Source organism: Equus przewalskii, chromosome 15 (genome assembly GCF_037783145.1).
Source record: "Equus przewalskii isolate Varuska chromosome 15, EquPr2, whole genome shotgun sequence".
NCBI classification, from domain to species: domain Eukaryota; kingdom Metazoa; phylum Chordata; class Mammalia; order Perissodactyla; family Equidae; genus Equus; species Equus przewalskii.
The window spans coordinates 43,081,032-43,108,307 of NC_091845.1; the positions used below are offsets into that span (position 1 = coordinate 43,081,032).

The window sequence follows — 27,276 nt, forward strand, 5'->3', positions numbered from 1 at the left end:
TTCTCCACTTGGGCATGGGCTGCGGCCACAGTACTCACCAGCTTGACCCTGGCAGACCCACTGGTGTTGGACACCACATCGGTTTCCACGTCGACACATCGGTAATCCTCACAGCCACGGCCATCCACGCGGAGGTCTTCCTAAGTGTAACAACCACAGTCCTAAGGCTGTCATCCCAAACCACCGACAGACTCCTAAGCTGATTCACTCCTTTTTTCTCCCCTAGAGAAATATGCATAACATCTCCTTTTCTCGTAGTGAATCATCCAAAATTCTGTCCTCATAGCTAATAACAATTTTATTATTTTACATATGAGGAAATGGAGACTTAGAGAAGTTAAGCAAATTATCTGAGGTCCCACAGCTAGTGAAAGCAAACTTAGTTTCCCATTCCAGGTTGGTCCAAGTGCAAAGTCCATGCTACATACCATGAAACAGAATAGGCACACAAAAGTAAGCAAAATCTGAACAAGAGACAAAGTAAGCTGCCTCTTTCCAAATCTGCAATTCTGAAATTGCACCAAGAAGTATGTGTTGTCAGAGCTACAGGAGACGACTCTCAGTTGTAACCCTCCTACCCCCCAAACTCACTAAGATCTACTCTGTAAACAGCTAAAAGTAACTAGCTGATATCTTCTAAAACACGCATTCTCTAAGACATCAACAAACTTAGGCCTGAGGGCTGCCTGCTTTTGTAAATTGTTTTATTAGAACACAGCCATGCCCATCCACTTAGGTATCCTGTGGGTGCCTTCACACCACAGCGGTAGAGCTGAGTGGCTGTGATATCATCTGTACGTACAAACTGCAAGCTCAAAATCTTTATTTTTCAGCCCTCGACAGGCAAAGTCTGCCGCCCTCTGCTGCAGAAGATAGTTTCAGGGTGGTCTACACACTGCCTGTCCATTTTCCCCATTTACCCACATCTTCAATTATTTACTTGTATCTGTATAACCCAGAGATATCTATTTTATGCTGTGGTTTTAATCCATTACTATCATTATTTATTTTGTGGTTCAAACTGTTCCAGATTTGTCCACTGGGAGCTCTTTTGTGTTGGTTCCTGCATTCTTTCAACATGCCTCCAATCTTTTTTGAGCATTCCTTTACTTCTGACAACACAAGATGTTCCAGTCTCTCGTATTTTCCCTGCGCCAGCCTGGGATCAGCCTTTTCTCTAAGGAGCCCTGTTTCCCTTTATCGGAGAACTCAAAAACCAGGATCTGGGTGCTAAGTAAGTTCATTGCTACTGGGGTGTCGCTGCTTCTAGACCTTCTCAGTAGACAGAGCTAGAACGTACGTGCATGTGCACTAACTCACACATATACAGATACTTGCCTGTATGTACTTCTGTTTCTCTCCACAAATCTAATGAAAAGCCATGTGTTCATACTGATGGTTGGTTCTAACCTTCCTTCTTGTCTTATTTGTAACTTTTTTCTCAGATAAGGAGAAACCTGGCTCTCATTATCTACAATGTATTTATGTATTTGTTAAATCTTAGTATTCACATAAAGTAGTTACACAATTGCTAACCCACACCTTGGTGAGAAACAAATTTACTAACAGCACACACTATCTGTGTATAGCTCTTCCCGTCTTTAGCCTACAGTGCCCACTCCAAATACTGTTTTCCAGTTGTCTTCCCCAATCCTTCCATGTGGCTGTTACTCATTTGTACCCGTTAGCTTCTTTTGCAACTGTCCATGTTTCAGTCTGGGTCCCCCATATCCTGGCTACTTTTCATTTCTTATTTACTTCCTGGCTATGGGGACAATTATCACGGTTCTAGGAGTCAAAGCTATCAGAAGATGTGTGCATAGAGAAATGGTACTCTCCCCTCATCATGCCCCCTTTCCTACTACCCCTTTCCCACCCACTGCAGGCAGGTAACCAGTCTTTTTAGTTCCTGGCTCACCTTTCCCCTATTTGCTTTGCACAAACCAGCAGACACACGACTACTGTTAGATCCCCTCTTTCTTACATGAAGGGTGGCATACTACACATCCTCTTTTACGCTTCACTTGTTTTTTTAAACACTTAACAATACATACGCAGGAAATCACTCCACATCAGCTCATAGAAATCTTCCTCACTCTTTGTAAACATTTTTTGAAAGCACTTTTTTTCCCAGGAAAAAATTATTAACTTCATCAGATTCTCAAAGGGGTTAATGCTCCTCGAAACGTTAAAAAAACACTTCTCAAGTATGCAACTGTCACAAACTTATCTTTAAACTGCCTGGCTAATTGCTTATGTGATTGACTTTTTTATTTTGAGAAATTAAAATATAGAAAAGCAAAACACTGAATGCTCTCACCACATAGTACTAACTACTACCATCTGTCATGTTTGTTTCAGCTCTTTTACTCTCTCAACTCTTGTTAAAGGAGAGAAAATAAACATCATAAGTCCAGCTGAAGTCCCTTAGCAGCCCACCCACTCCCAGCCCATTCCTTCCCTGGGGGCAATCCTTATCTAGAGTCTAGGGAGGCATGCACTTGGAAAGCAACAGAATTTCAAGTCTAGGAGAAGGAACCTCTGGGTAGCCCTCCATCAGGTGATCCCTCCTCACTGGAGGATCCCAAACTATGTAGCTGTGTCTCTTCACAACCCCACCCACACAACATGAAGGCTTCCTGGGCCAATCTCTGACCCACCTCCCACACCTAGCCCAACCCCCATTTACCCCATCCCCCAGGTATGCCCTGCTAGGAAAAGTGACAACCTGGCCCAGAAACATAATTCACAAGGAATCTTTTAGAGGTTGCAGATATGTACAAGTGTGAGCAATCACTAGGAGCATCAGTCATGGGTTCCAGGCCTGGTCCTGCCATTAACTAGCTGCTTGACCTAGGACAAGTCCCTTCCACTTCCGTACTAGTTACATCATTTGTAAAAGATGGAGATTGAATGAGATGACCTCAAAGGTGCTTCTCGAATTCTACACATCTATAAATTAAAACATCCACAATTATTTGCAAAAACTACTAGTAGTTACTATTTAATGTGCATTTACTATATACTAGATAATGTGCTAAGAACACTACACAGGTAACACATTTAATCCTTATAATCTTCCTATCACATAGATATTTTTCATTCCATTTTAGAAATGGGGAAACAGGTCAAAAGATGCTAAATGGCTTGCCTAAGGTCACAAAGCCAGTAAGCAGCAGTTGAATTCCAAGCCAGAGCTCTTAACCACAATTCCACACGGCCTCCTGCATTCCAAAGGGTCTCTTCACTGTACAACAAGAGTCGGCACAGGTCTCCCTCAGAGGACGAACTGCCTGGCTTACACTAGTTGGTCCTGACGATGGTGATAATGACTCTCTAAGAAGGGAGGCCACAAGGTTATAGGGCTTCCGACTACTGCTTTAAAATACCACTCGCTCTGGAAAGATCTAGTCACAATCCTTTGTAGTGACAACCCACTTGTTCCAAGATGGGACTGCAGGTGTGTCAGAAAACTGGGCCTCACCAGATCAGGCCTTTCTAGCCTTTAAATCACCTTCTGCCCCCTGGGGAAGGCTCAGTAGGAAAGGCTCAGACGACAAGTAAGAGATAAACAAAAGCTACCAATTTTCCTTCCCAAGGATACATAGAGTATAATTTTTTTTCATAGAAAAAAGCAGCCAAAATAGGAGAAAAACAAACCAAAAAACCAAATGAACTAGCCCATGAATCACTGCACCCAGGTCAACTTTTTTTTTAATCTCATTTTCCTCATAAAATGCTAAGGAAATTACCCAAATCTGCTTGGCCTGGCTCAGAGCCTGACACCCTACCACAATTTTTCTTCATCTGTAGTACTCAGGAGCAAAGGAATTAATTTATATGTGAAAACTTAAACAGAGGCTGCCCTGAAGTGAAAGCTCCATTTAAAAAATCAATAGACGTGAACAGGTGATGGACAACACCATGGAGCAGAGCCCTGTCCTCCCAGCAGAGGAGACGAGGCTCCTTTCTAAATAAAGGGCTTTCGGACGCTGGAATGGCTCCTGGTGACTTTCAAGTTGCTACCGTGGCATCACAACCCTGCCAGCTGGGTGTGGCATGACGGCATCACCTCCAACCCATATGTAAATCTCTGCTGTCACATACCAGCTTTGTGACCTCGACAAAGTCAGTTCATCAAGAGCTGAGTCTGTCTCCTCCTCTAGAAAGCAGGACTAACCCAATCTCACAGAATTGTGAGAATCCAAAAGCCATAAATCACTTAAGGGGAACCCTCAGCACACAGTAGCACACAGGAGTCCCCCTGACAGCAGTTCCCTTCCCCTGCTTCTGGGGGCATGCATGAGCTCACCGAACCCTCAAAAACAGCCCTGGAGAGAGGTTACAGACGAGGACATTGAGGCGCCAGGTTTCAATCTCCTTAGTGACAGAGTGGAAGGACATACGACTCAACCCAGAGCTGCTTTTCCTCATACCCAGGTAACCCAGGCCATTGCTCCTTACTAGAAGCTGACAAGTCATCTCTAAAAATCCACCACACTTGAGAGGATTTAGACTCAAAGTGGTCCTGTGAGGCGACATTACCCCCGTATTTCCTTGCTTTGACTGGTCCAATACCTCGGAGCTTGCTAGGAAAGAAGTGAGACCAGAATGCCTCCCATACTAGAAAGCAGCCCTCCTTTGGAAAGGAACCACAGCTGGTCCAGCTTTGCAGGCCCAAGACACAGCAGGCAAAACTAAAGTTGATCCTTGTTTCACTTGCCAAGCTTGTAGAGTGGTCCCGCATTCCTTTGAAAGGATGTGATTCCACTCACCTTGAAAGTGCCTAGGCGCAGGCTTCTTACGCCACGGGTCTGTAAATGGAAAGTGCACGGGGCTCAAAATCGAGAGTCCTGCGGGCTGCCTCCAGTTCCGCATGGTGGCACTGAGCAGCTGAATACTGACTGCTCAATCTCACAGCTGAAGACCCAGAGTCACCAGCTCTTTTTGGCATGAAACTGATTCTCTCCTTGGAATTTGAGCTCTGATCTGGGAAATATTTGCAAGAAGAAGGGAGTTAAAGGAGCTGACAGGTCATGGTATGGAGGGAAGCTGGACAGGCCACACAGAAGTAAAGGTAGGGGACAGATTTTACCAAAGGGAAGGGAAACTGGACAGCAAGTGGCTGCGAAGGGATATACTGCAGCAGAGAGGAGGTGTCACCAGAGACATAAAGTCAGGCACACAGTCACACAGACCACTTGATCCATGGTGGAACTATGAGAAGCAGGGCCCCAGAACTGCTTAGGGACTTTCTAGCCCTTGCCACAAACTCTTTCTTGAGATAACGTAACAATCTCTAGCCCTCCAAATCAAAAGACCTTACATCTCAACAGTCACAGGCCAAACCCCTAATGGGTCACCATGAAAACTGGGGATATAGTGTGGATATTTAGGAAAAAGTCACACTTCTGATAGAAAAAACAAATTTGAAAGGGAACCAATAGCTCTTCAGGGTTGGCCACATGCCAGGTGCTCGATACTCAAGTCTTATCTCTTCATTCCCCATTCTGCCCCTAGATGGACATGTTCTCATTTTACACAGGAGGAGCTAGCTCAGCTCCTCAGGTAAAATCACTCTCACTGCGAATGGTGGAACTGGGAAAGGAACCCTGCTCAGCCTCACTCCAAGTCCTCAGTCACACAGAGGTGGGAGACCACACGACCTCAGGCAGGAGGGAGCAGAGAGTTCTGCAGTAGACCTGGGCTGGACCAGGCCCATGGCTTGCCCATGGGCCAATGTCTAGTGGCTGCATCAAACTCTCCCAACACTTTATGAAAAGATCCATTCCCAGGCCCCAGGCCTAGGCCCAGCCCCAGAGGTTCTGGTTCAGAAGGGCCAGGTAAAGTCTGGGAATCCGCACTTTGTGGGCGAGCAAAAGGCACCTCAAGGCTTCAGAATCACTGGGCTAAGATGGAGGTTAGCAATATCATCTCATGGACAAGGAAATCACACATCTGGGCAGTTAAGAAAACCTGGAAAGAGGATAAATCCTAAGTTCTGGAAATTCTGAAATCTGTCCCCAAATTCCTGAATATTGTAAACAGAGAAAAAAAACAGTTTGAGATAACAAGTTAGTAAAACAAAACCTGTACAAACAAATGTAAAATAGGGTTCTAAAGGAACTTATAACCAACCTGGGAAAAATACTACCTTAAAAGATAACAATACAACAATATATGTCATATACTATTTAAGGTCTAGAAAAATGGTGGCGGGGGGCAGGGCTCAGAACTTCCCCTCCCCCTCTCTGTTCCCCCACATGCTTTCAGAGGAAAGGAGAAAGAAAGAGAAGTAGAAGAAGTGGGGATTCTCTCTGGCCTTTGCCTTTGGATCCCTATGTAAGGAAGGGAAGACAATGACTTTCACTGCAGTGGGAAAGTGGCGTGAGAGTTGAGCATGGACTTTGCAATCAGACAGACCTGGATTTCTATCCCAGCTCCACCACACACTTCCTGTGTGACCTTGGGCAAGTGACTTATCCTGTCTGAGCTCAGCTCTTCATCTGTAAAGTAGAGATAATAATACTTACTTTCAGGACTATTTTAAATACTCACCTTCAGGACTGTTATCTTCAAAGGCTGAGAGGAGACTTAATAGCAACCAATTAAATCATATATTAAAACATTGATTTATTGGGGCCAGCCCCATGGCCGAGTGGTTAAGTCTGTGCAATCTGCTTCAGCAGCCCAGGGTTAGCTGGTTCGGATCCTGGGTGCGGACGTATGCACCACTCATCAAGCCATGTTGTGGTGGCGTCCCACATAGAGGAATTAGAATGATCCACAACTAGGATATACAATTATGTACTGAGGCTTTGGAGGGAGGGGAAAAAAAGAGGAAGATTGGCAACAGATAGTAGCTCAGAGCCCATCTTCCTCACAAAAAAAAAGAAAGAAAGAAAAAAAATATTGATATATCAACCTTCCCATTTACCCTTCCCTACCCCCTCAGATCCATTCTCCATCCTTCCCTGCCCTAATCTGTGCACCAGGTTGACTCCCCCAAAACTGCATCACCTGGACTCCCTTTGCTGGCCTCTGGTTGCTTATGGACAATGGAAGACACCAGAAGGAGATCAGACAATGTTCTCCCTCTCCCTCTAACCTGTGGCCACATCTGACAGTGCCTGCATCAACCCAAGCCTACAACTTCTATTGGGCAACTCTTCCTCCTCAGTCCCAGCTAATACTGGCATCGATAACACCATTTCCTCCCTTGGCCTCTTTGGCCTAGGGGTAGAGTTACTCCCTGTGGAGTATGTCTCCTAATACATACATTTTTTGCTTGAGCCAGTCTGTTGGTTACCATTAGTAGCAACTGAATCCTCAACACACATCACGACATTAATTTCAACTGCTTCTAACTACCACCAAAACAAGATGAAATATCCCTGAAACAGTAAAGGAATCAAAGGCTAAAAGGAAAGGGATGCCAGAAGCGGAAACTGACCATACTGGACCAAAGATGAAAAGTAAAACAAAAAATGATTAGGTCTGTGTGGGCAATAACAGTATTCTGGTTAGGCGTGGCTTAAGGTGCACTGCTGGCACTCAGAGATCAACGAAACAAAAGTTTAGGCAACTTTAGAACTGAATCAGTGGAGATCCTGTGGTAGGCTCATTCACCTGCATTCTAATCTTTATTTAGACGGTGTAAATTCTGTTTTGCTCCTCCATAAATACAGAATTTTGTTTCCCTCCTCCACAATGTTGTGGCCACGTTAACAGTCCTGATGAAGAGATTTACTTAAAGGGAGTTACTCTGCTTGACTCTGCAATACACAGAACAGAGCACTTACCAACAACTGTGGCCCTAATATGTCCATGGTACTGGTGAGAGCTTTAATTTAAAAAATGAAAACACTGTCTAACTCGTCTCCCTTTTAAGGCCTACCTTACTCATTCAGCGTTAACTGAGTACTTGTCAAGTGCTGGACATTGCCTGGGCCTTAAGAGTACCATACAGAGAAGTCAAGAAATTATTACCTTTCAAGATCCATGAAGAAGTGATTGAGCCTCTAAGACCCCTAGGATCAGGCTTCTAGCCACCTCTGCAACCTAATCTTCCACCATTTGCCCAAGCCCACCCTTGTGGCTCCATGCTTCCTCCACCTAAGGGCCTGTGGATTCACCATTCCTTCCTTCTGGAAGGCTCAAGCTTAATTAGTCATGCTGAGAGCTCAGCTCAAACGCTATTTGAAGCCTCCTCTGACCTCCCAGACTAGATCAGGTTGCTGATTTTTCTTCTTTCACAGCACTAAGTACAATTTTACATATAAACACACAAATAGATCTGTAATTTCTGACTCTTCCCTCTAGCATGGGAGCTACATAAGGGTAGGCTCTTTCCTATCCCTTGAGTCTAGCTCAGTCCTAGGCTGAATGAATGAACGAATGAATGAATGAGTCCCGAAAAGATACAGGAGGGACATTTGATACGGATTTAGGGGAGCAACTCCACCTCCTTAGGGAAGTATTCAAAGCATTACAGCCCCCAGGATTCTTTAGCTCCTTTGACCTCCACTAACTATACCACTCCTTTGGCATATTTCTTATATTCCATCGCCTTTATTTTATTCATCTTTGAAATAAAAAAGGAATCAAAGGCTGATGGAAAAGGGACGCCAGAAGCTCAAAGTGACCACACTGGACCAAAGGTGAAAAACAAACACAACAGGATGAGGTCTACAAGGGGAAAAAAAGGATTCTGGGTAGGCTTCGGCAGACGTGTGGGAGACATCTCTAATCTGGGGAGGTTACAGACAGGAAGGACATACTTGGCTTTCCTTGGTAGCTCATTACCAGGCCCAACATTCTCCGACTCTCGTTCTGGACCGGTCAAAACCAGGGATTGAAGACTGAGCAAGATCTTAGTATAGTTATAGCTGCCTCTGGGGTTCTTAGTTCTCCTCCGGCAAAATGGGAAACAGCAATAATTATGCTACTGGCCGAGGAGCCGCTTTTTAAACTAAACCCCCGCCCCCGCTCTCTTTGTAAGGAGCTTTTATATTTTCAAAGCGCTTTCACGTCGCATGCCTTCTCTCCCTGTGCCTCCCAAACACGAGGTGAGGAAAAGCAGGCCAGATGCCCACCTCCAATCCCCATTTCCTAGAAGAGAAAAGAGAGGCTCAGTCCAGTGAAGCGACACATCAAGGGCAAAGAGAAGGCCCTGGGGGTGGTGCTCCCTCGCTAAAACAAAAAGCCTCAGGGACTGCCCCCTGCTTCCTACCGGGGTTCGGAACCTTGTGGACCCTTAAGGCTGCAAGCCCGCATACAGTCCTAAATGGACGCTCACCGCCCGGTCCTAAACACGCCCGCGTTGCCGGCTTCGGGCTGCAAACACCGGCCCGCCGAGCTATTTAGTCACGAGGTAAACCCAGCCCTCCGCAGCCCAGCCGCCTCCCCGCGGGAGAATCGAGGGCCGGTAGCAACCCGCAGGGCCCGGGAACCCGGCGGCCGACGCTGACGCCGCTGACGGAGCTACCTGAACGCCGTGCACGATGTACACCTTCTCTGCCTCGCTTAACGCCACCGACGCCATGCTGCCAAGCCGCCCGGCACGCCACACGTCATCCGTCCGCGTCACCCCCGCGCCGACCGCGCCCCCCGCGCCCCTGCGTCATCAAGCTGCGCGGCGGCCGCTCCTGCAGCCGCCGCCGCCGCCGCCGCCGGGAGCTCGATGGGCTTCTCCTGCGCGCCGCCCCGTATCTGTCCGAGTGCAGGAAGCCGCGGCGCCTCGTGCCGGGGAGCCATCGCTGCAGCCCGAGGCCAGATCCCGGGTCGGGGGCTGCCGGGGGAGGCGACGGCGGCGGCGGCGGGAGCTCCACCGGGGACCTGGGACTGGGGAACTGCCTCCGGCTTCACGGTCAGTTGGGAGGGGGAACTGGCGTTGGGTGAAAAAACTGGGGTGAGGTGAGAGGCGCGGGCTGGGGCCGGAGCCAGAGGACTCGCAGTGGGAGAGGCGGGCAGCGCAGTTTGCTCGGAGCTGGAGTTGAAGTAGCTGGTCGTGCGTGCGTGTGTGTGTGTGTCCGTCCGTCCGACAGAGAGACCGACCCCGAGTGAGGAGAGGCGGACGTCGTGATTGGCCCGGGGGACTGTCTCCTCGCTCTCCCCCGCCCCCAGTCCTGCATTTTCCTGGTCCCTAGGTTGGTTGACGAGAAGAGGCGATGAAGCGCTCTTTAGCTTCTTCTCGGTGGAAAGTGTCCGGGCCAGGAGTGATTGCCCACTAGTCCCGAGGAGTCCTCACTCCGGCCCAGGGATTCTCCCCACCCCCTGTCTCTGGGGTTGACCGAACGCTGACCCAGGACTTTGCACGATCCCCTTGGCCCAGGTGGTCGCCAGAGCATTGTCCCAAAGAGAGTAAGAGGGAGAGTCTTGGTAACCGGCGCTGGCGAGGGGCACAGCGGTGGCTGGAAGTTCCGGCTTGATGAGGTGATCGTTGGGAGCTGTGGACAGCTGCCCGAAGAAAGGCCAGCCCCAGCGATGGCCGGGTAGGAGTATGGGCCTTGGATATCCAGAAAGGATACCTGCAAGGTGAATATAGGGTCACTGAAGCAGCCGATTAAGGCGGGGCAGACAGGGTACGGTACACATTTTAAAGGGGTCATGTGTACCAAATGGGGAAAGTTAACCCAAAGTGACTGAAGCAAAGATGTGATCCGATGACTTTTCCAAATGTCCCATTTTTGAGGAAGCTCCGTGTTCTCAAAAGTGAAAGTAACCCTTGACAGTTTGATCATCCAAAGAATGTTTGGTGTTTATCAGGCAGTAGCTTCAATAGTTTCACAGATAACTATTGGGAGCCTGCCAAGGATGGGCGTTGTGCTAGCTTTGGAACACTAAGACAAGTAAGACACAGCTTCTGCCCAGAGAAGCTCCCCAGGCAGGGGGGAAGGCTCCTGGGCCAACATAACTACAGAACACAGTGGTTAAGAAGTATGATGGTGGCACCAGTGAGAGGGGGGTACAGAGAGGAAGTACCTGCCCACATTTTTAAGCACTAAACTGCTGAGACCCAAAATAGATGATCACTTCTTAGTAGACTGGGCATTAGTTGTTTTTTAGGTCTCTACATGGTTCTCTACAGGTGCACCTACAGGGAAGACATCTTGCAGGGTTAGACTTTGCCCTCCAGGGAAACTGGGAGAGCTGAAGCCGGAAGAGTTCCTCTCTAAGGAAAGCACAGGTTCCCCACCTGTTGTGGCACATAGATGCCTTGGTGTGTGGCTGGATGCCTGGATTCTATGTGAGGACCTCTGTGTGATGAGATAACAAGGGACTGCTGATATTAGAAATGGTATTTTGTGCTAGAGATTGCTGAGAAAGGAGAGACCTTTGGACATGGAATTTTAGTAGCTAGGATAGCTAAGGGGATTGAGGCTTTAAAAAATGGCAGCAGATGGACAGATCAGAAAAGACATGGGAAGAAAAGTCTTAGTTTGGATACCGTGGAATCATCTTTGCATAAAAATTTTTTAATATGTCTTTAAAAATATAGACTATATACTTAAACTATTCTCCTGACAATTGGCTAAATGTTCCTTACTGGAGAAAGATGGGAAGTATTTGCTAAATAATATTATGGACGACGTCTGACAGGTTAGGCTAAGTAGGAGGAGAAGCATAAACAGTAGAATGTTTATTTTAAATTCTCTCCTAAAACAATAACACCTTCACTAATCATTCTACTTCAGTGTTGCCAGAACATTTTCATCATGTTCGTTGTGATAATGCATTAGACATTTTTTAAACCCATAAATTCAGAGTTCTTTTTTGGTTTAGCGAAGCAATTCAAAGAGATACGATAGCCAGAAAATCAAGAAGCCAAGGATGGCACATTATTCTATTAAACCAGTTTGTTTTTCCATCAGGTCAGATTCTTTTGTTGGCATACTGTTTTGTAGGGCTGTCTATTCTAAATTTCTGTACTCTATTATAATAGTTTCATTTAACCACTAACTTACATTGTTATTATGTAAGCTATTATGTGCCAAGCACTCTTGTAAAGTGCTTTACAGAGACTAACTGATTCAGTCCCCACAATAGCCCTATGAGGCAGGTACTATTATCCCTACTTTACAGATTGGGAAATTGAGGTGCACAGAGGTTAATTGTCTTAGCCAAGGTCACAGATCACATAACTAGTAAGTGGCAGAGCAGGATTGGAGACCAGGTAGTCTGGCTCCCATACCTGCATTCCTAACCATTCCCTTCTGCAGCCTTTCCCCAGGCTCCATTCCTCTCACCAGAGTATTTAGTGAAGGAAGCCTATGTTTGTTATGGAATTGGTAACTGCCCTAAAAGCTATTGTTAGTTTTAATTCCAAAAGCAAGGAGTCTGTTCAAGCATAAACTCATATCCCTTGAATCCTTTTTGTAAAAGAATGTAGAACATGGTACTAATGGAAGGTTCTTATGTCTCTTTGAACCAATCCTTTTAGATAAGGGAAAAGGTTACATACAGGCCGAGTAGAGCTTAACTCAGAGTAGCTGAGGGGAGCCCTCACCAGCAGAGAAGGCCAATGGATCTGCTACAGAGAGTTGAGATAGGCATGGAGACCCAGATTCCAACTATGTGCCTTACTCCTAGAATAGACATCTAGAAGCTCTTCAGACAGTCAGGAAGTACTGTATTTGTTTACATGCCTGTGAGTCCCTAGTGTTCTTCTGAGTCTGAAGAGATGAGAAATTAAAAACACGTGCCTGCCTAAAAGGAGTTTAGGATTTATTATAGCTGGGGAGCCTAGGCACTTGAACTAGAGCACGAACAAGACGATAAAATAAAGTGCTCAATTGAGGTGCATGGTAATTAGACTCGGAGGCCAGCCTATAATAAGGTGCTAATTGTGCGAGCCAGGTATCAAGGGCTAGAGGTAAAGAGCTGCTGCTAGCTGCTAGCAGGCAACAATAACATTACGGAGATGGAGTAAATCTTTCCCACCTAGCCTTAGTTAATTAAGGTAATAAAAACTGGTTACAGAAGGTCATCAGGGCAGTGCTGAGTCCGAGGTGCTGAAGTTGCAGAGAGCTCTTAAAAGCCCAGCAAGGGAACATTTTACTCCCAGTCTGAAACAGAGGTAGCCAAGTTTTAGGCCTTTTCCTTTGCATTTTCACAATTAGCCCAGCACCCCAGAAAAGCAAAAGTGAGCTCCTGTTTTCCCTGTAGATCTGTTTCCTTTAAAAACTTTGCATTTGTCCTGTCTGCCTTGTCTTAAAGAATACTCAATATGAATAACCTGTGATAGTCAGACCAGCAGATCTGAGTCTGTCTTGCTGCTCTAGAAATTATAGTTTGGGATTAGTGGTAGAAAAATTGATAGGAATACATGGGTAAGCTTATTCCCACTGAGAGGTGAGGTCTTCACGTGTATTTCATTTTCAGAGAGTGGCAGGGTGCTTCCTATGTCTCTCATTAGGGCATGTGTAAGAAAAGGGGGATCACATACCCTCATTAGCAAATCTGGAAATATTTAAACACACGTGCACACCTTAATAGCCACAGAAAGTAACAGAGTGTGAAGCAGAAATGGAGGAGTGGTATCTGGATATTGACCTGTTTGGGGGCAGGGAGGCTAATGCCATGCTGCCTCTAGTTTCCCCCTGATTTTGCATTTTTTAATCATTTACCTTCCTCTTCAGAAGAAGATTCCAGAAACAAATGACTGGGTCATTCCTGGCTCTTGTCTGTGAAGGTGAGAAGGCTATAGTTGCATATCCCACCTACTTCCATCTTTCATCCAGGGAATGTGTGGAAAACTCCATCTTTTCCTAGTCTCCAAACTGTAGCTTTTGTGGTATGTAGAGAAGTGGATTTTCTGAGCTGCCTGAGACATGAATATCTCCTCTTCAGGGTCAGTGGGGATAGAATGCCTTTGGGGGGGATCAGGTTTTCACCTTAGGAAAATGAGCCTAGTGGGACCAGTACAGTTCTGGCCACAGTTCTGTTGCAATAAGTTTTTACTTTGTTATGTACAAAGTGTGAATTTCTAAACCGAGAAAGAGTAGCAGAGACTTCAGAAAGGCAGGTTGGTTAAGAAGATAAAGATCTAGGGTGAAAAGAGTATTCGGTGTCTATTCCAAAGATCTGGGCTTTGCCACTAACTTGCTTTGTAACTTCGAGCAAGTCAGTTCACCTCTCTCAGCCTCTGTTTACCCTAAAATGCATATCTTACCTGGTTGTAAAACTCAGAATAGATCCTAGATATATAAATATTTAAACATTGAAAAATGGTCATGTTTAACTTTGGATTTTAAGACTTCTTTTACCACTTTGTAATATTTGATGTATTTTGATAGTGCTTTTTCCTCTCTGAAGACAATTAAATGAATGAACAAAAGGAAATGGTAATACATGCCATACTTGACTAAAGAAACTGCACGTGCTCAGGAAAGTTTCTAAGTGATGGGTTTCTTTTTGAGTATTAACAAAGAATGGGGAAAAGAAGTTAAGGGATGCTTTTGGTAAAAATATAAAATTCGAGAAGTTAACAAAGAAAATGTTTAATTTGTTCCTGAGAACAGAGGAATCAGAATCTCAGCCCTGCAAGGGATGTTAGCAGTCAGCTCAGTCTCCACTCTTGTTTGGTAGATGAGGACTCTGAGGCTCAGGGAGGGTAACTGTCTTGCCGGAAATTATGAGGTTAGCAAGCAGCAGGACTGGGAGTAGAGTTCTGGCCTCTTAACTCCAGGCCCAGTCTTCATTCCATGAAGCACTAGCCTCCCATCCATCCCCAAAGCCTTCCAACAGATGCCAGGGAGCCCGTCACCTGGTAGGCAGGGGCTGTGGACTTGTAGAGCACACTCCAGCCACGTTCCTCCCAAGGCTGTGCTCTTGCATTGCCACTTATAGTGCCTGGGATAAGTGGGATCAGCAGAGTCCTGAAAGCTGAACGGCTTCCGTCCTTGAAGCCTGGTGCAGCTGCAATACTGGTTCTCTCCTTCTCTTCCCCAGCTCTTCCTTCTGATCCTTACAAGCACTTTTTGCTTTTAGTCCCTAAAAAAGCCAGCCTCTTGCCTGGGTGATGTCACAGTGGCTACATGTCTGCACATGGCACAATGTGGGGCCAGGTACCATTTTCAACACCCTCAGGTGGCAACCTTTGCTGGTTGATCTCTGCCTAGTATGGGTGGGCTTTCTCTCAGAAAAAGCAGCCTGCTAGAACTTGGTGCCACAGGAAGTATTTCCCAGCAGAAGCAGATTTTAGGGACTCAATCTTAAGGTGACTCTCCTGACTGAAGCTTCAGAGCTCTCCTGCTTTCTGGGTTAAGGCAGAATCAGTCTTCTAAATGTTGGCTGGTGTTCAGCCAGGGACCCACCTTAGAATATAAAATGCTTAAGTTCAGGCCTGTGGCCTCTGAACGCCACTTCATGTGGCCCACTCGCTGTCTCTGCATAACCATGTGTGGGCAAGAGAGCCAAACTGTAAGTAACCTGGGTCACTGGTGGAAACATCAGCACCCCTCCCCCTTTTGTTTCTAGTTATTGGGCAAAATGAATGGTTGTAGTGAGTAGTTTAACATAGGCTCTGGAATGAGAGCAGACTTGGGAGTGTATCCTGTCTCCACTGCTTCTAGAAATAAGAACTTAGGCAAATCTCCCCATGCCTCAGTTTCCTCATCTCAAAAAGAGGGTGTGAAAGTCAGTGTACAGCCCAGTGCCTGGCAGGTAGTAGACATTCAGTAAGAGTCAGGGCCCCACTCCACATTCAGCATGCTCCACACCCTGGCAACAGCAGGCAGAATGCCCATCTTGGAACCTGCCCTGACAGAGACCAGAAGGCATTTCAGTGCCAAATGAGATCACGCACCTGGTTACAGAGGGTTCCGCATACTATGAGAGTACTATCACACTTATTGACAAATATTAATTGGGTAGCTAGGTCAGTAATATATTGTTGCCTTTATTAAGATTTTCCTGCTGGGGGAGCCGGCCCAATGGCACAGCAATTAAGTTCACACGTTCTGCTTCAGCGGCCCAGGGTTTGCCGGTTCAGATCCTGGGTGCCGACGTGGCACCACTTGGCAAGCCATGCTATGGTAGGCATCCCACATATAAAGTAGAGGAAGATGGGCACAGATGTTAGCTCAGGGCCAGTCTTCCTCAGCAAAAAGAGCAGGATTGGCGGCAGCCTCAGGGCTAATCTTCCTCCAAAAAAAAATTTTTCTGGCTGGGTTGCAGACTTTCTAGAAAGAGGAGTTAATGCAGGAAGATCACAGCATAAGCAACCAGTAGTTACCATCCGTTAGACCTAGAAAGGAAGTTAGCCACCTCTCTAAACATTTTATGGAAGATCAACTGACTCCTTGAACTTCATTTCTTCACCCATCTGTGGAACAGGCTGGACTAGAGTTTGGAAGAGGTCAGCTAGGCCCTACTGTCTCTTTCAGAAAGGCTGTGTTTTTGAGGGCCACAGTGTTTGAGATGTCATGCTCCATACAGCCACCAGAAGTAAAATGACTCACGGAAGAAAGAACACCGAATGGGTGTTATAGGCTCCCGGGAGCCGGTGGAAGGAAAGTCTGCTTAGAGTCCATTTCTTGGGTTTTTAAAAAAGAGTCACAGGGCTTAGAGATCTAGCCCTTCCCGCTCACTTTAGAGATGAAGACGTTAAAGCTAAGTTGATGTGACTTCTCCTTAGATCAGATCCATCAGATGTGTGTGAGGGAGGAGGAAGCAGAACTTGTGTTTCCTGCTTGGCCATTCCTCCTGTCCCCCTCTTGCAAAAGAAAAAAAAGAAGCCATGTGCTGTGTTCTAAATGGCGTCTCTGGTGGCAAGCAGAGCTGGTTTTGAATCCTAGCTTTACCACTCCCTCACTTTGTGTGGCCTTGGGAATATTACCCAGAACCTCTGTGTCTCTTTCCATCTACACAATGAATAATAAAAGCTACTGTGCTGGGTTGTTGTGAGAATTCAAACGAGCTGCTTTATCTAAGTCCGCGATCATAATAGGCATTCAGTTACCGTTGGTGCGCATCTCCATTCCTGTACACAGCACTGTATGTTTTGTCTAAAACATATGTGTTAGACGGAAGCTCAAATGGACGTCCATTTCCTCATTTGTAAAACAGAGGAGAATGACTAAAATCTGTAAGATGGTCTTTAAGGTTCCTTCCAGCTTTCAAATTCTGACTTAGTGATTTTTTTTTTACCAGTTAATGTCATGCACAGTCTTATTTTAAAGTCGTCTTCTTAATTTTTCTCATTGTTGCGACATATGATAAAAGCACACCCGTAAAAAGGGAAAGTAGAATGTGTTACCCAAACAAGTGTAGTTCCTACTGACATCCAACGTTTATGACATATGTCATCCCTGTGTGGGTGTGTATTTTTTTTAATAGATCTTGAAAGCCAAGAGGTAGTAAACTAGCCAGTTGTACTACTAGAGTCAGTTGTAGTAAGTGGAGGAACTTTTAGCCTCCATGAGCTAAAATCCCAAACTTTATTCCGAAATGAAGACCCATTGTTAGGAGTCTGAGCATGTACACAAGTGAGTTTTATAAGAAGGTGGCGGTTATGAGGTAAGAAGGCGAATTTCCCTTAGTGACCACTTCCTGGTTCCTTCAGTGAACTTGAATGTGTATAGGGTTTGGTTTGGGGGTGCAATATTTTACCTTTTTAAAAAAAAAATTTTCTTGAAGGTTGAGTCTTGCAGAAATAAGAGACAGGCAGAGGGAGACATACCCTCACCCAGAGGGAGAAACAAAACTTGCTGGTAAAGATCTCGTAGAACAGGCCAGGGTGCTCTGCCTGTCTGGACACCTTCCTTAGCTGGCGGGGTGTGATGCGGAAGATAAGTCACCTTTCCTTTGGAAAGCCACACCCTTACCTTTTGGAAAAAGTTCAGAGACTCATGCTGGTTTTTAATGAAATATTTCAAACATAGTGATTCATGGTTCATTCTTTGTTTTTCTGAGTCATCTAAAAATGGGTATAAAATTTTACAATCCTTTTAGATCCTTACACAAATTAACTTAAGAAAATTGTAGCCCAGATAAGTTAGTTTTCTACTTGATCAGATTCATTTCTAAAGCTTCTAGGACATGGACCATTTATTCATCTTTAAAGTTGTAGGCCTGGCTTGTGAATACTTTTATACTTTAAGTGTATCACTCTAAAATGTGAGAAGTTCTAAAAAAGACAAACACCATATTCTTAAGACAGTAGCGTTTAAACCGTGGAAGCTAATTGATATGCTCGTTAGGATGAATTTCAACTGAGAATTATGATAGAAATATCAGAAAAGATGTTGCCTTCTTTCAGTGGACCTTTTAAATGATTGTTTAACAGTAGACCGAGTTATTAAACTGTGGTAAAAATTAGTTTAGGTGAGAATTCAATGTTTAGAACAGGTTCAAGAGAATGCCAGCCCTGTCCCCCAATAGCAGTCCAGCATAATAGTAGATTTATTAACCTTTTAAGTAGTCACCTGAAACAAATTTTGACCTAAAAGCTTCCTATTTACAAGTTTCTACTACCTTGCTGACGTTCGTGACGTCTGCTAAGGAGTTAATGAAACTGAGTTTCAACTATGTAGTTGCTTCTAGGAGAGACCTAGAAAGTTTAATCCTTTAATTTTTTTTAAATAAATTTGGATAAACCTTATCTCTAAGCCAACAGAAAATAATTGCACCTGATTTTGAGTTTGTTAAACCACTCTGTGTACAGATGTTTTCTACAAGCCTTAATGGTTGGGTTCATTGTCCTTTGTTAATACTACTTTAATCTATACAGTCCCAAGGTCTGCTTGTATGCTGTGCATGAATGCATGTGTGGATGTGAGGATGTGGGTGGGTGTGGTTTAGGAAAGTAATCTTCACAAAGTACTTTGAGATGCTTAAAAGGATTTGATTTTAGGGGCCGGCCCCGTGGCCAAGTGGTTAAGTTGGCATACTCTGCTTCGGAGGCCCAGGGGTTTGCAGGTTCTGATCCTGGGCGAGGACATGGTATCGCTCATTAGGCCATGCTGAGGCGGTGTCCCACAAGCCACAACTAGAAGGACCCACGACTAAAATATACAACTATGTACTGGGGGGATTTGGAGAGAAAAAGCAGAAAAAAAAGATTTTTTTTGAAGGTCTGCTTCCATTTTATTTACAGTTTTCTTTTCTTTTTTTTGAGGAAGATTAGCCCTGAGCTAACATCTGCTGCCAATCGTCCTCTTTTTGCTGAGGAAGACTGGCCCTGAGCTAACATCCGTGCCCATCTTCCTCTACTTTATATGTGGGACGCCTGCCACAGCATGCCAAGTGGTGCCATGGTTGCACCTGGGATCTGAACCGGTGAACCCCAGACCGCCAAAGCAGAATGTGCAAACTTAACTGCTGCGCCACCAGGCCAGCCCCAGGATTTGGTTTTAGATCTAGCTGAACTACTGCATGACTTCGGTATAGGATCTTGTCTCATGAAAGCAGGTGAAGTAGGACTTGTTGGCAATCTGAGAGGATCTGAGGTTCTTGAGATACTCCCTGAACTGAGAACAGTGGAGTGTTGGGGCTCTAATACATCCAATACAGACCTTTTATGTGACGATCATGCCTTTGACTCCTGTTGGTAAAGCATGGGCCTTGGGTCAGTTTTGTTCGGCCAGGGGGTGGATTTAGAAGGATTTTCCCCCTATTCAACAAATGATGATTAACGACAGATACTATAGCTGGATTCTGCCCATCACTAATGCTCAACACTTGGCCAGGCATCCAGCCTTGGGACTTGTGAGCTTGGCCTTAGCATCACCATTTTCAAACCCTCTGAGTTGCCTAGCCATGGATAGGCAACATGGGAACTGAGTCATAAGTGGTATACTCCAAAGCCGACCCAGCACCCCACTCCCTGGGGCTCACAGGGCCCAGACTGCATTCCACTAAATACGTTTGTGTCTGCCTGTCTGGGTTAATGGAAGGAGCCACTTGCGGTCAGGCGTAATGAAGCACGTGTGTTATCTATAGGTGGATCTGGAGGCATTTCTCTGGACCAGAAGCAGTGGGGTTCCTTTTAGAAAATTAGCCCTAATTTCAGTCATTTCTTGGTTTTGCTTCTGAAACTCTAAGAAGGAAAACTAGATGATTTCCTTAGATGTGTGACAGAACACACTGACCCCCTCTCCCCCCAGAGCTCAGATTGTTATTCTGATACTGCATCTATCTCATCAGGATTGCTAGCTCTAGGGAGCTCAAGAACCCCTCCCACGCTCTGAAGCTTTTTCTCCAATGACTTCCTTAGCCCTGGGGCTTAGTCTTTTCACCTGTCTGGCCCTCAGTGCATCCCTCTGTCCAGTGGAAAGAATAATTTACCTTGGGCAGAGATTACTAACATATGGAAAAGCCAACTCTTTAATGCTACAAAACCTTTGACCAAAAAAGTACCATGTAGATTCCTATAATTAAAATTGCAACATGATCATTGTTCTCAATCTTTCTTTGGAAAACTGATATCACTTAGAGGAAGAGAAAACTGAGTTCCACCAAGCTGGGACTCAAGCCTGTTGCCTCAGTGCTTCCCCGGGCTCACTGGCTGCTGGACTCAGCCCTCACATCTGTCTTGCCCGACACTGCCAGAGTGGCCTTGCTATAGCATGAATATGGTCCTCTCACAACTTTCCTCAGAAACTGTGGAAGCGCACCATTACCTCCAGGGTGAAGTCCCAACTCCTGAAATTTGAGGCTTTGTAAAACATAACCTTCTCCCTACCTTTAAACCTTCATCTCCAGTTACCCCCACACGCCATTCCCAACAAAGCCCGCATACCTGCACGCTCATGTACATGCACACGGCCCTGGACATTCAGCCCCCACCAGCACCACCACTCTCCGTGCAGGTCTGCTCACCCCCTTGCCCTTGTCTAAGCAATACACTTAACCTGGCTCCATGCCCTGCTCAGATTCCGCCCCTTCAGAAGTCCTTGCCATGGAAAAGTCTATTTATCTCACTTCTGGTTTTGTAGGGGTTTTTGTTTGGGGTATTGCCCCTCTGTTGTGCTGTCCACTAGTCACCTGTGTGTTAGAATTATTGTGGGGTATGTCTGCCTGGTTCATGTATCTATTCACTCTTTGAGTTGGGAACTATTGAGTTGAGCATATACTCAGATACCAGGCTACAAAACTAAACAAAACGGGCCTTGCAGGTTAGTAGAAAAAAGCAAAGACTAGTCTTACCAGATTGGGAGCCTGGAGAGGGGAATGGCGGGGCTGAACAGGGCAGCACACACACGTTATTGTCCTCATCATCCCGTATGTGTGAGCAGTTCCTTGGATTTAGTGGCTGCTCCATGAATGTCTTTGAATTGAAGAGAGGAGACTTCAAGAGCAAATAGGGCAATGGAATGGGGTGAAGGGGGGCAGGGAGTGGGGTTGGAGGAGCTCACCCCTCTTGAGGGTATGAGCTGGCCAGCAGGGGTGGTACTGAGGGTTCTGGGACCCACTAGCCTCTTTGTGGGCCTCCTCCAGAGCCCTGAGCAACCGGTTTTGCCCCAACTCCTCTTGAGCAAGGACTCAAGGGAGGAGTGGGTCCTTGGCAACGAACCACTGCTCAACCCCAAGGATTGGAGTTTCCCTAATTCAAAATAGAAAAGGGAAAGAGGTCAATCTTTGCCCTGTCTGTCGTTGTTAGGGACAGTGAAGGGAATGTGTACAGTTTGTTTCAAGGTGGGTTTTTCCCCATATTTCTCAGAGTTTCAGTTGGCTAATTTAAGGAACAAATCCTTATTGGAAGGGTACTTCCATTGCTTTTGGGGGACCTGGGGGCTAAGTAAACTTTTTATAATAGTATGCCTTACTTGGTTTTTTTGCGTGTGTTTTTTTTTTGTTTTGTTTTTTTGAGGAAGATTAGCCCTGAGCTAACTGCTGCCAATCCTCCTCTTTTTGCTGAGGAAGGCTGGCCCTGAGCTAACATCCGTGCCCATCTTCCTCTACTTTATGTGTGGGACGCCTACAACAGCATGGCTTGCCAAGCAGTGCCCTGTCCGTACCTGGGATCCGGACTGGTGAACCCTGGGCCACCGAAGCAGAATGTGTGCACTTAACCGCTGTGCCACCAGGTTGGCCCTGTGCCTTGCTTGGTTTTGATTGGAATATTTTGAAACTAAAATGGGGATTGAAACGTGCTCTTCAGTTTAACACACAATGTCTGACTCTGCAAGGTGTACCTTTGGCTGGGTCCTTTCCCAGATCACAGGCTCTTGCTCACCAATGGAGGGCAGTGGGAAAATAGAGCTCCTCTGTACACTCCTTGGTCCCTTGTTGTTCGAGGATAGAACATTCTGGTTACTTGAGTAAGAGTCACAGCCTACCTTCCTCGTGGTCCTATCTGGTGCATCCTTCACCATCTAGAATATGGCCACAGCCCTGAAAGTAAACAGACACGGCCTCCAAGAGGTGAGCCTGGGATCACAAAGCTCATGCATCTTACTCTTGCATTCATGCAATGAGCGCATGAAGTAAGTGACTACTGTGTGCCAGGCACTGGGCTAATGAAAAGACAGGGCTCACAGCCCTGAGAACTGTATGGTGGGAGAGCATAGCAGGTCTTCCCTGAAGGCCTATTAATTAAAATGAGTACTCTTCTTTTATAAACAAATCTAACAAGATTTAGTTTTATTTGCTTTTCTAGCCCACAGCCAATTAGCAGTAGAAAATAAAAAGTATGTTGAGAGGATTGGTAACTAGAGACACAGAAATGACAGTAGCCAGGAATGGAGGAGAAAGACAAAGAACCATACAAAGGAGATGCCGGAATTACAATTTTAATAGTCTGAACAGACCGGTTGGTGTGAGGCCAAGAGCTCAGTGAATCTCCATACCCCTGAGGACATCACTACCTAACGCACTCCAGTAATCATGTTCCTAGTAATGACTATGTCATGCTAAAGAAATGGATAATAACTGTACTTAAGACAGGAATGGCTATAATGTCTTTTTTTTAATTTTGGTTTTGCTTTTATTTTTAAGATTTCCATCTTAACCATCCAAATCATTAAAAATGTGTTTCTCCTTAAGAACAAGCCACAGTTACCTGGAAAATTTGCTTATATGGAAGAGCTTATTCTCAGCAAAACCTCACATATGAAACATAACTCTAGCATAGTCAAGTCATTGCCATATGTACAATCAAGAATGAGCAATTGGCGGGGCCAGCCCTGTGGCCTAGTGGTTAAAGTTCCATGCACTCCACTTCAGCGCCCTGGGTTCACAGGTTCAGATCCCAGGTGCAGACCTACTCTACTCATTAGCCATGCTGTGGAGGCATCCCACATACAAAGTAGAGGAAGATTGGCACAGATGTTAGCTCAAGGACGATCTTCCTCAAGCAAAAAAGAGGAAGATTTTCAACGGATGTTAGCTCACGGCAATCTTCCTCACCAAAAAAATAATAATAGTAATAATTAAAAAAAAGAAAGCAATTGTCAGAGGCTAGAATCCAGTCAACTACTCTGAATATGCCAGGGGCATAATTTAATCACTGGAAGTATCTAAACAGGAGCATTGCTCTCAGACTTATTTTCAATGATCATCCATTTCTGAAAACGCGACCATTTATGATCATTGAAGAAGGGTTTGATGGAGTCCACAGGTCGTGGTGAGAAGACCCTCTGCAGATGATGGGAGGTTATGTTGCTGCAGACGTGGGTGGGGTGGTGAGTTGTAACTGACCGTCTCTGTCACACCGAGCTGTTCTGCAGGGGAAGCAGGAGTCGAGATGGATCTCAGTTGGTTATTTGGTGGTTAAGAGCTGCTTAGAACCAGGGCTCAGCAAACCTCTGTAGAGAGCCAGAGAGTAAATACTTTAGGCTTACGGGTCATACTGGATCACACTGTCTCCTTCATAAGTAGTCAACTCTGCCATTATAATGCAAAAAGCAGACATAGACCATATGCAACCGAATGGTGTGGCTGTGATCCAATAAAACTTTATTGGTTTAGAGCTTAAATAGTAATTGTGGGAACATAGGTGATATATGTATATACAAATCTGTATGGCAACAGGAAAACTAAGAGAATACTTGCATTTGGAGGTTGTCAGATGTTGAGCTTTTGAATCATTGTGGGATTTCATCTTTTCATTTGTTTGGTTTTGGTTGAATGGAGTTCAGGATTTTAGAATTTGCTGAGCATAGGTCAGGTCCCAGACATCCCTTGTCTGCAATCTCCTACTGTCCCTCTGTTTGGTGTTTCAGAAGGTATCCCTATGTCTTTTAATGCCTCTAGGATGTCACAGGCAACACTAAATGCCACTGTCTTCTGGAGAACACAAGATTGCTTTATTACAAAATTCTGGTTGGTAGACCATCGGGAACCACTTTTACTGTACTTGGGATGGTTGTTCTATATGTGCCATGCTTCTTGTTCTCCAGCTCCCAACGCAATGTACCCAGCATGTGATAGTCACTGAGTATTTGTTGAGTTGAGGTTCCTTTGGACAAGTACACAGTACACATTTAACTGCCTTTTAGCCATTAACTCTCTGCCACCCAGGGAGGGGAAGCCCTGGCCTTACTCTTTCATTATTAGTCTATGCAACTTTTGACTCTATTTTGAGCAGTAGTTCCTGCCCTCTCAGCTTTCTGGACACGTCCGTACTTTTCATGACTGCACTGTATTCAATGCAGATGCCGTTTCTTTGTTGGGGGTGAGGGCAGTGGAGGAAGCAGGAAAATTGGGCAAAAGGTTAAGGAGAACCCAACTTAACCTTTGAAAGCTTGCCGTTGCCCTTCAGAGCCTCAGTCTTCAGAAAAACACACATAGCCAGGACTGCTTTTGAGTGATTTCCTCTTTTATGAAGTGACTTGAGTTCTCGAAAGACTGAGATGTCACTTGCTGTGCTGTTGACTGTGCCACGGGTAGGTTTTCCATGGCAGCTACATCTGATGGTGAACTTGAACCATCACTGTTTCTAACTAAGAAACCTGATTGATGATACAACAGGCGCAGAGTTTAAGATAAAGAAATAGAGGAGGGAAACGCGCACTTGCTGTGTCTGGCAGCACAAGCTGTGGACAGATAGACTTTAGTTATTGATTCTTAGTTATTTCATTGCTGTCTCCAGAGCCTCGAGCTGCAGCTGTTAGGAAGAAAGGGCACATTGCTCAGCACTTGTTTCTGAAGGAATGAGTGTCTTTCCTAGAGAGAAAACATGTGCGCAGTCTGTGACATGTACAGGGTTTTACAGTCTACAGCATTCATCAGGAGCACCTCCAACTCCCCCGACCCCACACCAACCCTGTGAGGAGGTGGCGGAGGCTGAAAGGTGGGTGTTTTCACAGATGAGGAGATAAAAACTCACAAAGCCCCACAGCCAGGTGTGGGAAAACATCTTAGGACTCATCGTCCAATATTCTCCTCACTTTGCCCCATCACCCACAAGGAGAGCAGAACTCAGAGAGCCTCTTGTCCCTGGAAAATAAACCATTTTGGCCATAGGGCTAGAAAGCCTGGCTTGTTTCAAGAGCCTTTCCCATCCTAGTGACTGTTTTGCCTTATCGTTAGCTCATGCAGCAAGTTAGAGTGTCTTAATGATTGCAGCTTAACCCTAGTCCTAGGTAACCATTACTTTCCTCCTGCTCATCCTTGTTAATGCCACAGCCTCAGCATTGGTCTCTGGGTTTGTCCATGGTGCAGAGGCAGCGGTGTTACTGCTGACGAGTTTTCCCAGAGGGTACTCCGCCCCTCACCCCTTTGTCTTTTAGGTCCAAATTTGAACATATCTATTGAGACACTGTCTGCCCAGTAGATCCCTAATGAAAGAGGAATCCTAGGTTCTAGTCCCACCTCTAAGTTGGTGTACTGTGTGTGCTGCTGCTGCCCTGGCTGACCTTGGGCAAGGCATTTGCCCTTTGAAGGCTCCCTTTTCCTTATCCGTCATGTGAATGCTTTGGGCAAGGTGGCCCTGTTTCACAAAGGCTAAGTGAACTCTCAGGGGTAGAAAAGAGAACTCAGATTTTAAGTGAACAGAAGATTTAGGCAGCTTTTCTGTAAGAGGTTCACACATAGATACTTGTGGCTTACTTTAAAAAGGTAATTTTGTCAAGTCTCCTTGATGACAAGACAACACTAAATTTCTGGATTCTTTGTTCTCTCTTCCAGATGCCACTATGGACAGAATAGCTTATGATGCTTATCCCCACCCACCACTTCCGAGACATTGAGCGGAAGCCAGAATACCTCCAGCCGGAGAAGTGCATCCCACCTCCCCACCCCAGTCCTGTGGGAACCATGTGGTTTATCCGCGACGGCTGTGGCATTGCCTGTGCCATTGTCACCTGGTTTCTGGTCCTCTATGCGGAGTTTGTGGTCCTCTTTGTTATGTTGATTCCATCCCGAGACTACGTGTACAGCATCATCAACGGAATTGTGTTCAACCTGCTGGCCTTCTTGGCCCTGGCTTCCCATTGCCGGGCCATGCTGACGGACCCCGTGAGTATGTCTGGGCTTGTTTTGACCCGCCCACACTCTTCTCCTCTGGCCCTGGCATGGCCGCAGCCTGCATGTTCCCCCTGGACCTTGGAAATGTAGAGAACAGGAGGGCCAGGGCTGGGGTGGGAAAGTGGACTTGGCCCCACGGAGGGGACAACATCTGTGCCACCGCCTGTCTGTCTTGGTTGAATGATACTATGTGTACATTGGTGTATACATTAATTGAGCCTGCTGTGGGAGGGGTTTGGTCTAGGGGAACCCTAGCCTCTGATTAGAAAGATGAAGTCAGATAACATGGAGACTGGGGCCAGATGATTAGAGGGAAAGTGTGCTGGGGGGTTGGGTCAGGGCAGGGCTTCCCAGTGAAGAAAGGACTGGAGCTAGGTATATTTGAAATTAAAGCCACATCCAGTTCCAGGACGCTGCACGGAAATGGCCTTCACTTTGTTTGGACAGGCTCATCTTTTCCTGAAAAGGGGGACAAGCCTATTTCAGGCCGCAGCAAGTGCCTCTTGGTGAATATCTTTGGGTAAAGCAGTGGTGTTCTGCCGTGATGTAGCTAAATATGCCAAGCTGTGCAAGTGGCTATTGCGTGTCATGTACCCTGGTATTAAATCCTCTGTTCCTGTTCATTATCTTGTATGGGAAAAGCAAGAGAGCACGTTATTTGATAAAGACCTCCATGGCTTAATTGTTTCAGTATGTGGGACAAGTGTGTTTAAATGAAGAAAGGGAAAGCACTGCCAATGACAGTGGCACTGGCCACACGGGTTTCGTTTCTCTGAGCCCCAGGGAAGTTACAGTAAAGATGTGGGTCCTGAGCTATTTCCCTTCTTGAAGGGCTCCATTTCCTGCTGGCTCAGGTGGTGGATT

At 45.8% G+C, this 27,276-nt stretch overlaps 2 protein-coding genes across 13 annotated transcripts in view; one reads left to right on the top strand and one right to left on the bottom strand.

The window, feature by feature from the left end:
• Window positions 1–9,630, bottom strand: part of EXOSC7 (exosome component 7) — a 31,939-nt gene extending 22,309 nt beyond the window's left edge. The window contains exons 1-2 of the mRNA XM_008531303.2: window positions 9,488–9,630; window positions 39–140 (exon numbers count right to left, since the gene is read on the bottom strand). Of these exons, the coding sequence (XP_008529525.2) occupies window positions 39–140; window positions 9,488–9,544 (159 nt within the window). The 5' untranslated portion in view covers window positions 9,545–9,630. The remainder of the gene's footprint in view (window positions 1–38; window positions 141–9,487) is intronic.
• Window positions 9,570–27,276, top strand: part of ZDHHC3 (zinc finger DHHC-type palmitoyltransferase 3) — a 57,754-nt gene continuing 40,047 nt past the window's right edge. For 3 of the 12 annotated variants that reach the window (XM_070575630.1, XM_070575635.1, XM_070575632.1), the window contains exons 1-2: window positions 10,164–10,536; window positions 26,074–26,403. In XM_070575630.1, the coding sequence (XP_070431731.1) occupies window positions 26,098–26,403 (306 nt within the window). In that variant the 5' untranslated portion in view covers window positions 10,164–10,536; window positions 26,074–26,097. Of the gene's footprint in view, window positions 9,869–10,138; window positions 10,537–15,066; window positions 15,424–26,073; window positions 26,404–27,276 lie in introns of those variants that run through there. The other 9 variants (XM_008531294.2, XM_008531298.2, XM_070575634.1 and 6 more) reach the window with 7 other exon arrangements.